The 12,096-nt window shown below is 46.8% G+C and overlaps 2 protein-coding genes and 1 long non-coding RNA gene across 18 annotated transcripts in view; 1 reads left to right on the forward strand and 2 right to left on the reverse strand.

Moving 5' to 3' along the window:
• The window catches only part of map4k2 (mitogen-activated protein kinase kinase kinase kinase 2), a 23,551-nt gene extending 16,219 nt beyond the window's left edge, over positions 1–7,332 (reverse strand). For 4 of the 16 annotated variants that reach the window (XM_088293127.1, XM_088293126.1, XM_088293124.1 and 1 more), the window contains exons 1-9: positions 6,960–7,318; positions 4,394–4,451; positions 4,220–4,310; positions 3,824–3,888; positions 3,683–3,738; positions 2,921–2,968; positions 2,807–2,849; positions 2,658–2,730; positions 80–211 (exon numbers count right to left, since the gene is read on the reverse strand). In XM_088293127.1, the coding sequence (XP_088149253.1) occupies positions 80–211; positions 2,658–2,730; positions 2,807–2,849; positions 2,921–2,968; positions 3,683–3,738; positions 3,824–3,888; positions 4,220–4,310; positions 4,394–4,451; positions 6,960–7,052 (659 nt within the window). In that variant the 5' untranslated portion in view covers positions 7,053–7,318. Of the gene's footprint in view, positions 1–79; positions 212–2,657; positions 2,731–2,806; positions 2,850–2,920; positions 2,969–3,682; positions 3,739–3,823; positions 3,889–4,219; positions 4,311–4,386; positions 4,452–5,265; positions 5,483–6,959 lie in introns of those variants that run through there. The other 12 variants (XR_015842811.1, XR_015842812.1, XM_088293136.1 and 9 more) reach the window with 8 other exon arrangements.
• LOC148339251 (uncharacterized) lies at positions 5,319–8,006 on the forward strand. Its single transcript, XR_015842813.1, has 2 exons — positions 5,319–5,650; positions 7,193–8,006. It is a non-coding gene; the product is annotated as an uncharacterized LOC148339251 (long non-coding RNA).
• Positions 8,001–12,096, reverse strand: part of men1 (multiple endocrine neoplasia I) — a 7,413-nt gene continuing 3,317 nt past the window's right edge. Inside the window, exons 5-10 of the mRNA XM_088293140.1 lie at positions 12,093–12,096; positions 11,939–12,026; positions 11,668–11,804; positions 10,011–10,152; positions 9,739–9,939; positions 8,001–9,202 (exon numbers count right to left, since the gene is read on the reverse strand). The exon at positions 12,093–12,096 is cut by the window's right edge and continues 37 nt beyond it. Of these exons, the coding sequence (XP_088149266.1) occupies positions 8,726–9,202; positions 9,739–9,939; positions 10,011–10,152; positions 11,668–11,804; positions 11,939–12,026; positions 12,093–12,096 (1,049 nt within the window). The 3' untranslated portion in view covers positions 8,001–8,725. The remainder of the gene's footprint in view (positions 9,203–9,738; positions 9,940–10,010; positions 10,153–11,667; positions 11,805–11,938; positions 12,027–12,092) is intronic.

The following is a 12,096-nucleotide window of genomic DNA, read 5'->3' on the forward strand; positions in this document are numbered from 1 at the left end:
ACGCGAAACGAGGAGCACGTCAATGCGGCGGCGGTGGCGGCCGGCAGCAAAGAAGACGGCAAAAGCGACGCGGCGCGACCTCATGGGGTGGAGGTGGAACATGGGCGGCTGCAGCTCGGCCAGCTCGATGGCCGTGATGCCGACGGCCCAGATGTCGCACAGGTGGTCGTAGCCGCCTTTCTTCTCCACGGCGGCCACCTCGGGAGCCATCCTGCACGCACGCGCCACAAGGTGGAGTTAGACGCTCCTCAAGGTATGGTTTTAGGCACGCTCGGATTTTCTGTATCCTCGTTCAACATCTGTCTGCTCGTTTGCACGCTGGGCGACATTTCCGAGGCCAACTTTTTTTTTTCGTGCCTTAACGGGCTTCATTTTTCTTCGCCGGCGATCAAAGATCGCAAAGGCTCGTCAAGGATCGTTCGGACAAAATAGTTTGGACTTGGAGGCTTGGCACCGAACCTAAAACCGGGTTACGGCGACTCGCGACTAAATGTTGTATTACGATTGCCGGCATTATTTGAAACATTTACGGGACAGGAGGTCAATTCTTTAATTTAGCAGGTTCATATTTCCTGAAGATGAAACCAAAAGCGTTTATCAAATGAAAGTAGAAGTACTGTGCATAGATGGGATTGACGACTGGAATTGTCGTCATGGTGTGATTCGTTATATTATTCTCATATGCTAATTTTTGATGACTTAGTTGAAATGTAAGGCCTCAAACTGGCACACCGAATATTTTCATGACCCGCACTCTCCTTCAGAACAAACAGATTCAGTCTGCTCAGGTCAAACTGACGAAGAAGAAACAAACTTATTAAATTGGGCCGGGGACGACGTCACAGGGACGCTATCAAGAACACCAAAAAAAAACAGAACAATTGGATCTGGGAAACATTCGCCACACAATCGGCACACCGACAAGATTACAGGGAATGTGAGCAGGAGAGACGGAGAGACTTCCGCTTGCCTGAGGAGGTCAGCCTCAAGCGTGGAACGTGGACCGGGCCGGGGGGGGGGAGGAGCAAGGACCACCGATTCAACCCACATGACCCTTGACATAGAAAACCTCCTAGAAAATGGGAGGCCGAACTGCCATTTTTCGATTGTGCTCGTCCGAGTACAGTTTCTGGTGAGATTAAGAAAAAGCCGCCCGGTTATCTGTCTTTGTACTTTCTTGAACTCCAGAAATGGAAGAAACTAAAATATCGGAACTCTAATCAGCTGTTGTGGAGTCTTTATTTGACCCTTTATTTTCTTGAGTACAAGAAAGGAACGCGCATTGGAGTAAGTTTGTCTTTTAAGGTTCATTTACTAAATATTTCTCATTTTCTCGGCGACTCAACTCCAACAGCCTCCCAACCAGTCGCTCGAGGGCCGGACTTCCAGAGATAAACTTTTTCTCACCGTGGCGCTCACGAACCAGTGACTGTTGTAGTACGGTAGTTTGTCAATGGGTGGTGCTGTTGCTTAATGCTGTGACTTTGTTATCGCGAAGAAGACTCTGTTTACTTCCGTTTTTTGCGCTGCTGCATGTTGCTGATTGTTGCGCACTTCAATAAAGAACGGCTCACGCCGCAAATTTCAACAGTGACGGACAACCACGCTTGAATTTATGGGTGCGCGGAACGACAAACTTGCCCGGACGCATTTTTATCCGTCATCACGTCACAGTGTCGCATCAAAACAAAAAACATCCCAAACGGTTGGTTCTACTGTCCAAAGTGACCTCCGTCCACTAGGAGGTGCTAGAGTGCAAAAAGAGAAGAAGACAAATATGGAGGAGAAACACACCGCGTGCGTCATCGGCCTCGTTAAAAAAAAAAAAAAAAAAAAGTCACCGGTCAGTCTGGTGTGCTGGCAGCGAAATGGAAATTTGGTTGACTCTTAAAAAGTTATTTTGATGAATAAGGACGAAAGTGGTCGCCCGGGTCGCAGACGCAAGACGGAGCGGCAAAATAGGCTCAAGTGGCCATTTGTGTTCAAAGTAAACGCTGAAAATTATTTTCATGTGTGGGCTTTGTCATGTTCCAAAAATGGCTTCCAATTGACTTTTGTCATTTTCTGAAAGTCTACTTTGTTTGTGGCTCCACGTTTGCCAACTTTTGATTTGATAATTTTTACTCCCTCCCGGTAAAATGAACAAAAGGGACAGATTATCGATCATCTGTGGTGTTGCGTGACTTAACAAGGATTTCTTTTTTTCCCTTCCTGATCTGCTTGCAAAATGGTGGCCGCAACAATCCGAAAGCGGAGCCGGCCGGCATCCCGATAATCGTTCCGAATTGGAGCATTTTTACCCTCTTCCGATTCAAGCCAGCGACGGCCCGATTGTCGGAAGTCTCTCCGAGATGATCCCGTGATGTGCCGCGTTGCAACTGATTTTTTTTCGCCGCCGATGGGCTCGGAGAATTTCGTAGGCCGTCAATGGGAAATGTTCAATATTTACAATGGGAAATCGTCGTGTTCCCCGAGGTCAAGTGACGGTTATACGTGTGATCATCTTGCGTGTCGTCGTCGCGAGTTGACAAGCGTACGGCCGGCCCAAAGGAATTGGGTTTTTTCCCCGTGATTTTCGGATGTCTTGAAAAGATTCTCCCGAGTGTGGACGTGAGTGTGCGTTCCATCTTCCTGTGCATTCAAGCGAGCGTCCTCACCAATACGGCGTCCCGATGAAAGACTTCCTTTTGGCCACCGAGGCGCTGATCTCCGCTGCCACACCGAAATCCGCTACGAGGCACACGCACGCACCTCGTGAGTTTTGCGCAAGAACGTCCGATGACGATGCGTCCGGACCTTAACTGACCCAGTTTGACATCCCCTCGTTCTGTCAAAAGGATGTTGGCGCCCTGTAGGAAGACACTGCGTTTTAATGCACCATCCCTTAAAAACTAGCAGTACGCGACGCAGCTCGGCTTACCTTGATGTCTCGATGCATTTTGCCCGTTTCATGTAGATGATACAAACCCTACAAGACACGCAAAAGTGTGTTCAACAACACAATCAGGTGGGACAATAGAAAACGCCGCATGCCTCTCATGGGTGTCATTCCACGATCGACCACTAGAGGGCAGCACACTCTCTTTAGTTTGATATGGGAAATAAGAAGAATGAAGCCGTTTTTTCTTTCTTCTTATTTCAGCACAGCCAAGTTTTCCTTCAAAATCATTGCATGTGATTCTCTGTGATCCTGCTTGTTATGCCAACAAAAAGCATAAGCGGTGTAAGTTCATTTCCTCGTGGACATGATTAGAGAATGAACATTGTGAGATGAGGGTTAGTTTACAAAAAAAAAAAAAAGTAGTATTTGTTTCCCAGCGCTGTTTTTGGATTCGAGGCAAGATTGGAAGGCAAACGTCACACGTGTGAGGCCCGCGTGCTTGCCACGCCTTCACTGCCAATCTGCTACATTCCATTTTCAAGACCAAGTGACCAATTTAAAGGCAACGGGCATTTTCAAGCACAGTCAATGTCTTCAAAGTGCGTCTCATCTTTTGACTTTTGTCACTCGTCATGAGTTTGGCGGCACTTTTGTCAGAGTTGAGGTTCAAAGTGCCGCTTTGCTTGTCGTGAAAAAAAAAAAAGAGCCAAAATGGCCTTGCAAGTATTTGGGCAATCAAATGTGCACCACCGGTGATTTCACACTCGTACATTGTCACAGAAACGAAGCGGCCAAAATTACCTGCAGGGTTTCTCGGCACACATACGCAATCTGCTTCTCCTTCAACGGGCCCGTCACTTTGGGGAAAAAAAAACACACAAAAATGACGTCAAAAAAACAAAGAAACAAGTGCAAACCATGCTCTTTTTTGGAAGTCGATACCGTGATAAATATCCTGAAGGGAGCCGCCCCCGCAGTATTCCATGCAGATCCACAGTTTGGTGTTCCTGGACGACAACACAAGAACTTCGCTCAACTTGCCAATAAAAAGACACACACTTTGAAAACAAAAGGTTCAATATGGAGAGAGAGAGAGAGAGAGAGAGAGAGCAACAAATAATACAAAACAAATCAGGGATTTCTGATTTCTGTTGCTCTCCAGTCAACAAATCTTGTTTTGTTTGCAAAGCAAACACATGATCGGCAGATGTCGCAACGTGCGTGCTTAAAGTTGTAAGCAGAGAGCTGTTGACGTAAAAGGCAGGATGCGTGAGGATTTCACCCCCACCCCTCGAAAAAAAATACAAATAAAAGAGAGCAATATTTGTTTGCAAATACCGGTGGTAGCTGCCAAAATAGGCCACGATGTTCTTGTGCTTGCACTCGCTCATCATGGTGATCTCCTGCTGGATGGACGTGATGTCATCACCTGGACAAGCGCAACCACTTTGAGGTCACGGTGGGGTTGCCGCGCACGCATGCATGGAAAACGTGCAAAAAGTTACCACTGACATGGGTCCAGCTTGACCATCTTGATGGCGGCCAACTCGGATGTGCTCAAGTTGCGAGCCTGCATCGGGAAGCGGCGATTCGTTAGCATCTCGCGCAAACACAGAAAATGTGCAATGAACAAACCGCACTCGTTCACTTTCCTCCACCTTAATGAAGCGTTCGTTGACTAAAACGTTTTCTCAAACTACTGCCGAAGGAAAAGAATTGATTTCCGCATGACTTTACGGATGCGTGAATTCCTTCATAAATGAAAAAAGTCAAATGTACACGGAAAGGCACAAATATTGTTTGATTTCATTGATACTAAATACTTCAAAAATATAGACATGAAAACAAAACATAAATGTAAACTTGATTCATTTTTTTACAAGTTCTTTTCTGTTTCTCATCGGACTGAATAACTTAAAAGAAAATCTAATTTGGATGTAAAATGGTGTATTTGAATATTTGTTGAAATGTTGTCATCGACAGGACATTTACATTCTTAGTTTTGTACGTGAAAATAAAAATATGAAATGTCTCAATATAGCACCAATTTGTCTGTCGTTAAGTGTGAAAATTTGATTGACACTATTTAAGTGGTTTAATATCATCTGAAAATGTTTTACTTGAATTTGATTTAGAATAATGTTTAATTGCATCATCTATAAATTGGTTAGTCACACTAAATCCCTTATTATTTCATGCAAAAAATAATTTATTCGTAAAATTGTTGAATTCAATCGTTGAAATTTTGTTATTTTCTGGAAATCAGTTTGCCAAAAACTTAAATGTATACATATATGTTTGTATGTCAGCATGTGCAAAAAAACCAATCAATCAATCAAATGAAAAAGAAAGAAAGAACGGCACGAGACACACAGGTGCCTCACCGTGACGCCTCGCTTTCAATGCGTCGAACTTCTTCCCGCGCTCCCAAAACACGCAAAAGACGCAAAGCGTTCCGTCGCCGTCAACTTTAGCTGCAATGTAGCGTTTTCGGGTTTTTTTCCGACTGCCTCTTGGCAACGGTGACGTGCTGTTTTCGCTCCGGCATCCGCACGCCGTCAAAGTGTGTTCACTTCCTGTTTTCCTTCCTGTTCGAGCACGGCACTTCCTGTGACTGATGTGATCGTTTGAAAAGCGTAAGCTTGCCCAAAATAGCAGCCAGGCCTGTTTTTTTTTTTTTTACACGATACACATTCTCGCAGACCACCAGCTCCGTAAAATTGATGTGAACACACGTGCGTACATATGCAGTAGCAGGCGGTAAACCAGGTAAGACCCAGAAGGGGGGGGGGGCTTCAGTGGGCAAATGAGTTGAACCTATTTTTCAATAGGTTTGATCAAATATAAATATATATATATCGAGAGAGAGGGCGAGATTTATTGATTTTTGGCTATGTGTTGCTGTTCGGCCAGCAGAAAAGGCCTTGATGGCCTTGACCAGCCACCACATTTGTCTTCTGGTTTCTTGGCGCCTCCCCCAGAATGACTTTGGCTGAGAAAGTCCAGTTAATCAAAATGTTTCACTGTCTCATGAGAGTTTAAAGCGCATTCATTTTGGGGGGTATTCTCAGAGCACCTTAATTGTAATTTTTTTGTTATTGTCAGCGCATCTGAATGCAAATCCACGGAGTGCTCACAATGCCGTCACATGTCCGGACTCTGGAGGTGGAGACGTCTATCCCCTTTCTCAATTTTTTTTCCGATTGGCATTTTCGCCTCCCACCGAGAACCAAAAGCAAGCCATTGTCCCGGACTGGACGCTCTTCTATTTGTTCATTCAGCAGACTTGACTCACGGAAGCGGGAGGGACGTGTTACGAACGCAGTCAAATTGTTGACGTGTCCAAGTCGGAGTAATCGAACAATCGCTTGACCTTTGCTCATTTTTTAATGATTACGGTAATAGACAGTATACCATTTTTTCAATCTCTTTAATATCCATCTCAAGTTCCACGTACTACTACTTTCTACATGCTACAGAATTGAAGCAAAACTGTGTACTACTTGTACTACTAGCAACATGATGAAATTCTACTAGTTAACATCTAGTGCTTAACTAATAGTAGTAGTCGTACACAGATGTCAAGTAGTACACAATGTTGCCCCACGACTATGTCGTTGTCTTACTGCAAAGTAAGATGTTACAGTTGTGTGCAGAAATGCCATCGTGAGGATCCCTAAGAATATCCGACCACTCTTCATTGAGTACAAATATTTGGACCGCACTAAAAGAACGTACTCGTAACGTCGTCACACTGTGCACTAGTTGACATTCGTGTAGGACTCATAATATCAAACGTGAACAAGTAGCACTAGTTGTGTGTAGATGTCCACAATGACAGGAACACGTTTGAGTATTTCATTATGCGTGTGTATTTTTGGTTTTGTCTCACGAGCTTGTTCGGTGTGCGGACTAAAATGACAACTTGTGCGCAATTGGTGTGCCTAATCAAGTGTCCTGTCAAAAAAGAAAGCATCAGAGGGAGAGGTTTTGAAGCATTGCTTCATTTTTTCCTCATACTTCAAATGCATCCGATTGGCGGCAAGTGTGACGTCACGACGACCGCGGTTCGTCTCACCTTGAACACGTCCCCGTACGTGCCGCACCCGATCCGGTGGACGAGCTCGTAGTCGTCCAAAGGGTCGAGGAAGGACACGCCGATGCGATCCATGCTCGCAGCTTCCGCCAATGATGATGATGATGATGATGATGATGATGATGATGATGATGATGATGATGATGATGATGATGATGATGATGATGATGATGATGATGATGATGATGCCTTGTTTCTGTTCGTGTTCCGTTTAGGCGGCGCACATGCCGCGCACGAGGCTGCTCCCCTCTCGGAGGACAAAGAACGTCAATTGGATGCCCTCCACGACGAAAAGAAAAAAAAGACAAACAAGCGACTTATAAAGAAACACGCGAAGCCGAAACGCTCCAAGTCAAAGAAAAAAAAAACTGCTGGAGTCGAGCCAACGACAACAATCGTGAACTGTTTTTTTTTTTCGGTAACAGGACAATCATATGAGAACAGAATAGAAAAAAATGAAAGCAAAAAAAAAATATATATATATTATATGTATATATATTAGTGCTGTCAAGTGACTAAATATTTAAAAATAATCACAAAAAATTTCCATGATTAATTGCGATTAGGTGGCAGGATGGGCTCGCAGTGCAGAGGTCGTGGGTTCGATTCCGGCTCCGGCCTTCCTGTGTGGAGTTTGCATGTTCTCCCGTGCCTGCATGGCTTTCCTCCCACATTCCAAAAACTTGCAAGATAGGTTGATCGGAACTCTCTAAATCATTGTGAGTGCGGATGGTTGCCCTGTGATTGGCTGGCGACCGGTCCAGGACGTGACCCCGCCTACTACCGGAAGACGGCTGGGATGGCTTTCAGCACCTCGCGAGGAGAAGCGGGGCAGAAAATGGATGGATGGACAATTAAGATTCATTCCATTTTTCAACTAGTATTTTATGTGAAACTTGTAACAGATATTGACTTGAGTAATATCTTGGAATTAATGCAAAATGTTGTTCTTGAGACAGGTCAATTTGACTGGCGTGAAACTTTGTCGTCCCAAAAAAATAAATAAATAAAAGTGCAAAGTGAAACATTCTCAAAGGATTTTAATGAAGGCAGCTGAGAACTTATTTTGCTTGCATATTTCTTTGAAATTCTCATGTGAATGAGTCTAACCCTTAAAATGAATTTCGTTCCAAATGGCTCCGTTTGACCCGCAACGGGCATGGGAACTTATTCACTTTGACTGAAAGTGATATGTTCTGGACATAAAATGTGTTTGTCAGCAACGTTGCGACAAACAAACGTGGATCTACGGTGGTACAACTAATTGTGAGATTTGTAAAAAAAAAAGTTAGGAAACGACGATACGCCTCCACCACTTTCTTTGTCTTTATTCCTTGCAAAGACCAAACGCCACAAGTGAGCGCAACATCGAGGGAGCGGCTCTGCGGCGACGGCGTTTTGTGGGCTTTTCTCTACATGACAAAATCAGGCCGAGTGAGTCCAAACCACTAAAACTGAAAAAAGCAAAAAGCAACATCGAGCTAGCAAGAAAGAAGCTATCTTTAACGCGGACGCGCACAACGTTACACAGTAACTATACTAACGAGACTTTGGCAGCTTGCAGTCTTTCCAAACTTGCTTGTTTCCGTGGTCTGCTCTGCAACAAGATGGCGCCAAAGCCCCGTCTAATCAAAAAAGTAGTACATTGGCGTCAGCGATGCATCTCAACTTGTGAGGGGAGGAGCTGACTTTAGCCAAAACCTCGGGCCAACGTTGGGCCGAAAGGAACGTGAGCGGGCGGTGGCGTCCTAAAGCGACTTGCGCTGCCTCTTCATGAAGGACATGGCGTAATCGCCCGGCGGCGTGCTCTTCTGCCGCTTCATCTGAACCTGAGACTGCGCGGTGAGCTGCAGCTTGATGGCGCTGGAGTTGACCTTGGCGGCGCGCAGCAGCTCCTTCATGCCTTTCATCTTCTCGCTGTGGAACGCCACGACGGGAGCGGCCGGCCGAGACGGGGAGAGCGCCTCGGTCTCGGCCTCGGGGGACTTGGGCTTCCCGTCCGAGCGGCGGCGGGCGCCCACCTCGCCCGCTTTCTTGGGCGCGGCCGACGCGGCGCTCTGCGAGGTGGGCGAGGTGGGGGCGGCGGGGAGGGGCGAGTTCTGCTCCTCCAGCTTGGACTCCCTGCGGGGGCCTCGCCGGCGGCCTTCCCACGGGTCCTCGCTGGACGCGTCGTCCTCGTCCGGGCACTCGGGCTCTTTGGTGATGATGGACACTCTCTGACGCACCTTGAGTAGTGCAGAAGCCCGAAGAAAAATGACTTGGACTTCACGTTTAATTGGAACTTCCGAATGCACACGCGTGTCAAGGTTGTTCGAGCGAAATGTTGAACAGACAAAGAACGAAAATGTGCCAGTCCAACGTTTGCTCCTTAATTGATATCATTGATTTGTATTCAAAGGAAGCAAAATGAGAGCAAAACGGCACCGACGTCACGTCCTCCATGTTTTGTTGTTTTTTTTGGTCATGGTTGCCCGAGAAAAAGTCTTTGCAAGTTTGTCTTGACATGCTCAGCCAAAAACGACGACGACGACGATTACTGAGATTAATGTGAGGCCATCGTTTTCTGTAGTCAACGAAAGCAACTCAAGTCCATTTCTCAATCTGTACATTTACATAAGTAGAGGGTGTGAGTACTTTTGCAAGCTCTTATGGAGTGGACTGGTCAGTCTTTCAAAAAAAAAACACGCATGGAAGGAGCTTGACATGAATTGGATGACACGAACCCGTTTCTTTTCGTGCACGTGCGTGCGGTCGCTCTCACCTGCGCCTCGAAGCGGCTCAGGGACTGGACCAGGTAGGTGGCCCAGCCCACATGCAGCACCGGCGTGGGGCTTCCCTCCTCCCACTTGCAGATGCCGTCGTAAAAGCACAGCAGATGAGCGAAGCATTCGGGGTCCTGCAGAGCCGAGAGAGCCGAGAGAGCCGCCGCCGCCGCCGCCTGCTGCTGTTGCTTGGGCTGCTCCTGCACCCCCAAAAAAGACACATGTCATTTTTCCAGCGGTGTGACCGACCCGGTCGGGCTTTCCTTTGTACCGCTTCGGCCGCGTCGCCGTCTTCTGAGGCACCCTCGACGTCAGCGGCGGGCGCCGTCTCCTTGAGCAGAGTGGGGATGACGTCGTTGGCAATGTCGAAGAACTCTTTGTAGATCTCTTCGTCCTCGCGGAAGTAGTTGTAGCTGCAACCGCAGCGCAACGTCCATGTTTAGATGAGGCAAGCCTTCTCCAATTTGGGGGGAATTTCAACTCTCTCCTGTCCCTCCAACTCTTCAAATATGCTCAGATACGTTTGATATGTCGCCATGTCAGTCCATTTCTGGCGGGCTTGATAGCAGTGTCGTTTTCGTCAAGGATGACGAAAATATTTCGATAACAAGCTAAACGTTATTTGATGACGAAAACGTGACATTTTCGTTGACGGGACCGAATTGTTAGCGTCAGACGTGTTCCTAATTTCTGACCTTCCGTCCCCTTGTACATGTCATCTCATTGCAATGAAGTGCAACCTATCTTTAGTTTGGCCACGCCCACCACCGGGACAGCACGCCCCGTCACACATAACGGTGTCGCACAAACACGTCTGCGGTCGTTCGTCTCGGCTCGCACGCGCGTTCCTTAGACGGAGCGCGGCGACTCTGATAACCGCTAGCGGGTCATTTGTTTGATCGAGTTTGGACTTGCGCTACTGTCCTGTAGAACAAGTCCACTTCTAATCTATGTTGTGAAAACATTTCTTATTGGTTGTTGCTTGAAGTGAAATAAAGCCACGACAGCCGGCAAATACATCGTTTTGGTTCTCGGCGTATTTTCGAGCAATGAGCATCGATTCCACCGGTACGTGATCTGTTTGGAACGCATCATCCTTTGTCGCCGATCAGAAAGTCTTTGCTATTGGGCGGATGCCGATTTGGAACTAAAACGGACTAAAACCTTTTGGAGTTTTGGTCTAATAAATGTACAAAAACTAGACTAAAACTTTTTGGGTGTTTCCGTCGACGGGTAGGAACGGCGAGATCTGACGAAAACCAATCAGCATTTTCGTCCAAATGACTCAGACGAAATGTAAAACGGCCGCCAAAGACAACACCGCTCAACAGACTCTGGCCAATTCTCGATGGGAGCTCTGCCATTGTTGCCTTGAAATGACGACACACTTTGTTGCTCAGCAGAATCGAACTTCAGGAAAACTATTATTTTTGTCAAAATACATCAGCATTTTTTTCACCCTTTAATATTTGTATTGCGTGTAATGACTTTACTTGCGACGATTTGCCATTTTCGGAACTTTGCTCACACAAAGCAAAGGTGGAGAGGAGTGATTGGTTGATGACGTTCCACGCAAGTTTGCCCCTTTCTTAGTTGTTGATGTGACGTTTTTGGCAAATTATTTTGGGGAGCTTTGACAAGTTTTGATAGACGGGGTTCCAATTTGGAGTCTTCCAACGGAGTCGACGTGAACGCAGAGAAGCCCCAAAATCGTCGTGAGAGGAAGCCTGCAGAACAATGACGAGGAAGTCGAATACGACCGAGTCTATTTTGAGCTGCGCACATATGCTGACTGGACCTTGCAAACGTTGCGATCAAAAATAAAATCATTTGAGAGCAAAGCAGAGCGAGCGGCAACAACAAGCACGTGGCATGCGCGTTCACAAGTAAGCATTTGCTGCCCCCTGGTGTCGCGCGAGCGTACTTACTCCTGCATGACCTGGGCGGCGTCGGCCCAGGCTCTCAGCGCATCGCGCACGTTCCTGTGCCTGTAGTGGAAGCCGGCCAAGTACATATAGGGGTAGATGTGCTCGTTGTTGTAATGTTTCTGGGCCGAACTCACGGCCTGAGACGCAAGAAAATAGGCAACGTCAGGAAGAGACAGCCGCCCACAAACAAGACACGTAGCTTAGCCTGCTCATGCTAAATGGCACCTGTGTTGCGGCGCTACAACAATGACACTTTTGCGTAAATGATGACCTTGAGATGGATTTCCAGCGGGTTCTCCTTGCCTGACACGGGATCCTGGTCCTCCAGGTCCGCCAGAGTCCCCATCGCCATCGGATACCTGAGACAAGGCGAAGGACAATTTGACGTCATGCCACAGCCACGTCTCCAACTTGAGCGCACTCACCTGT

Source organism: Idiotropiscis lumnitzeri, chromosome 4 (genome assembly GCF_059441095.1).
Source record: "Idiotropiscis lumnitzeri isolate Australia: NSW breed Sydney's pygmy pipehorse chromosome 4, RoL_Ilum_1.0, whole genome shotgun sequence".
Taxonomy (NCBI): Eukaryota; Metazoa; Chordata; class Actinopteri; order Syngnathiformes; family Syngnathidae; genus Idiotropiscis; species Idiotropiscis lumnitzeri.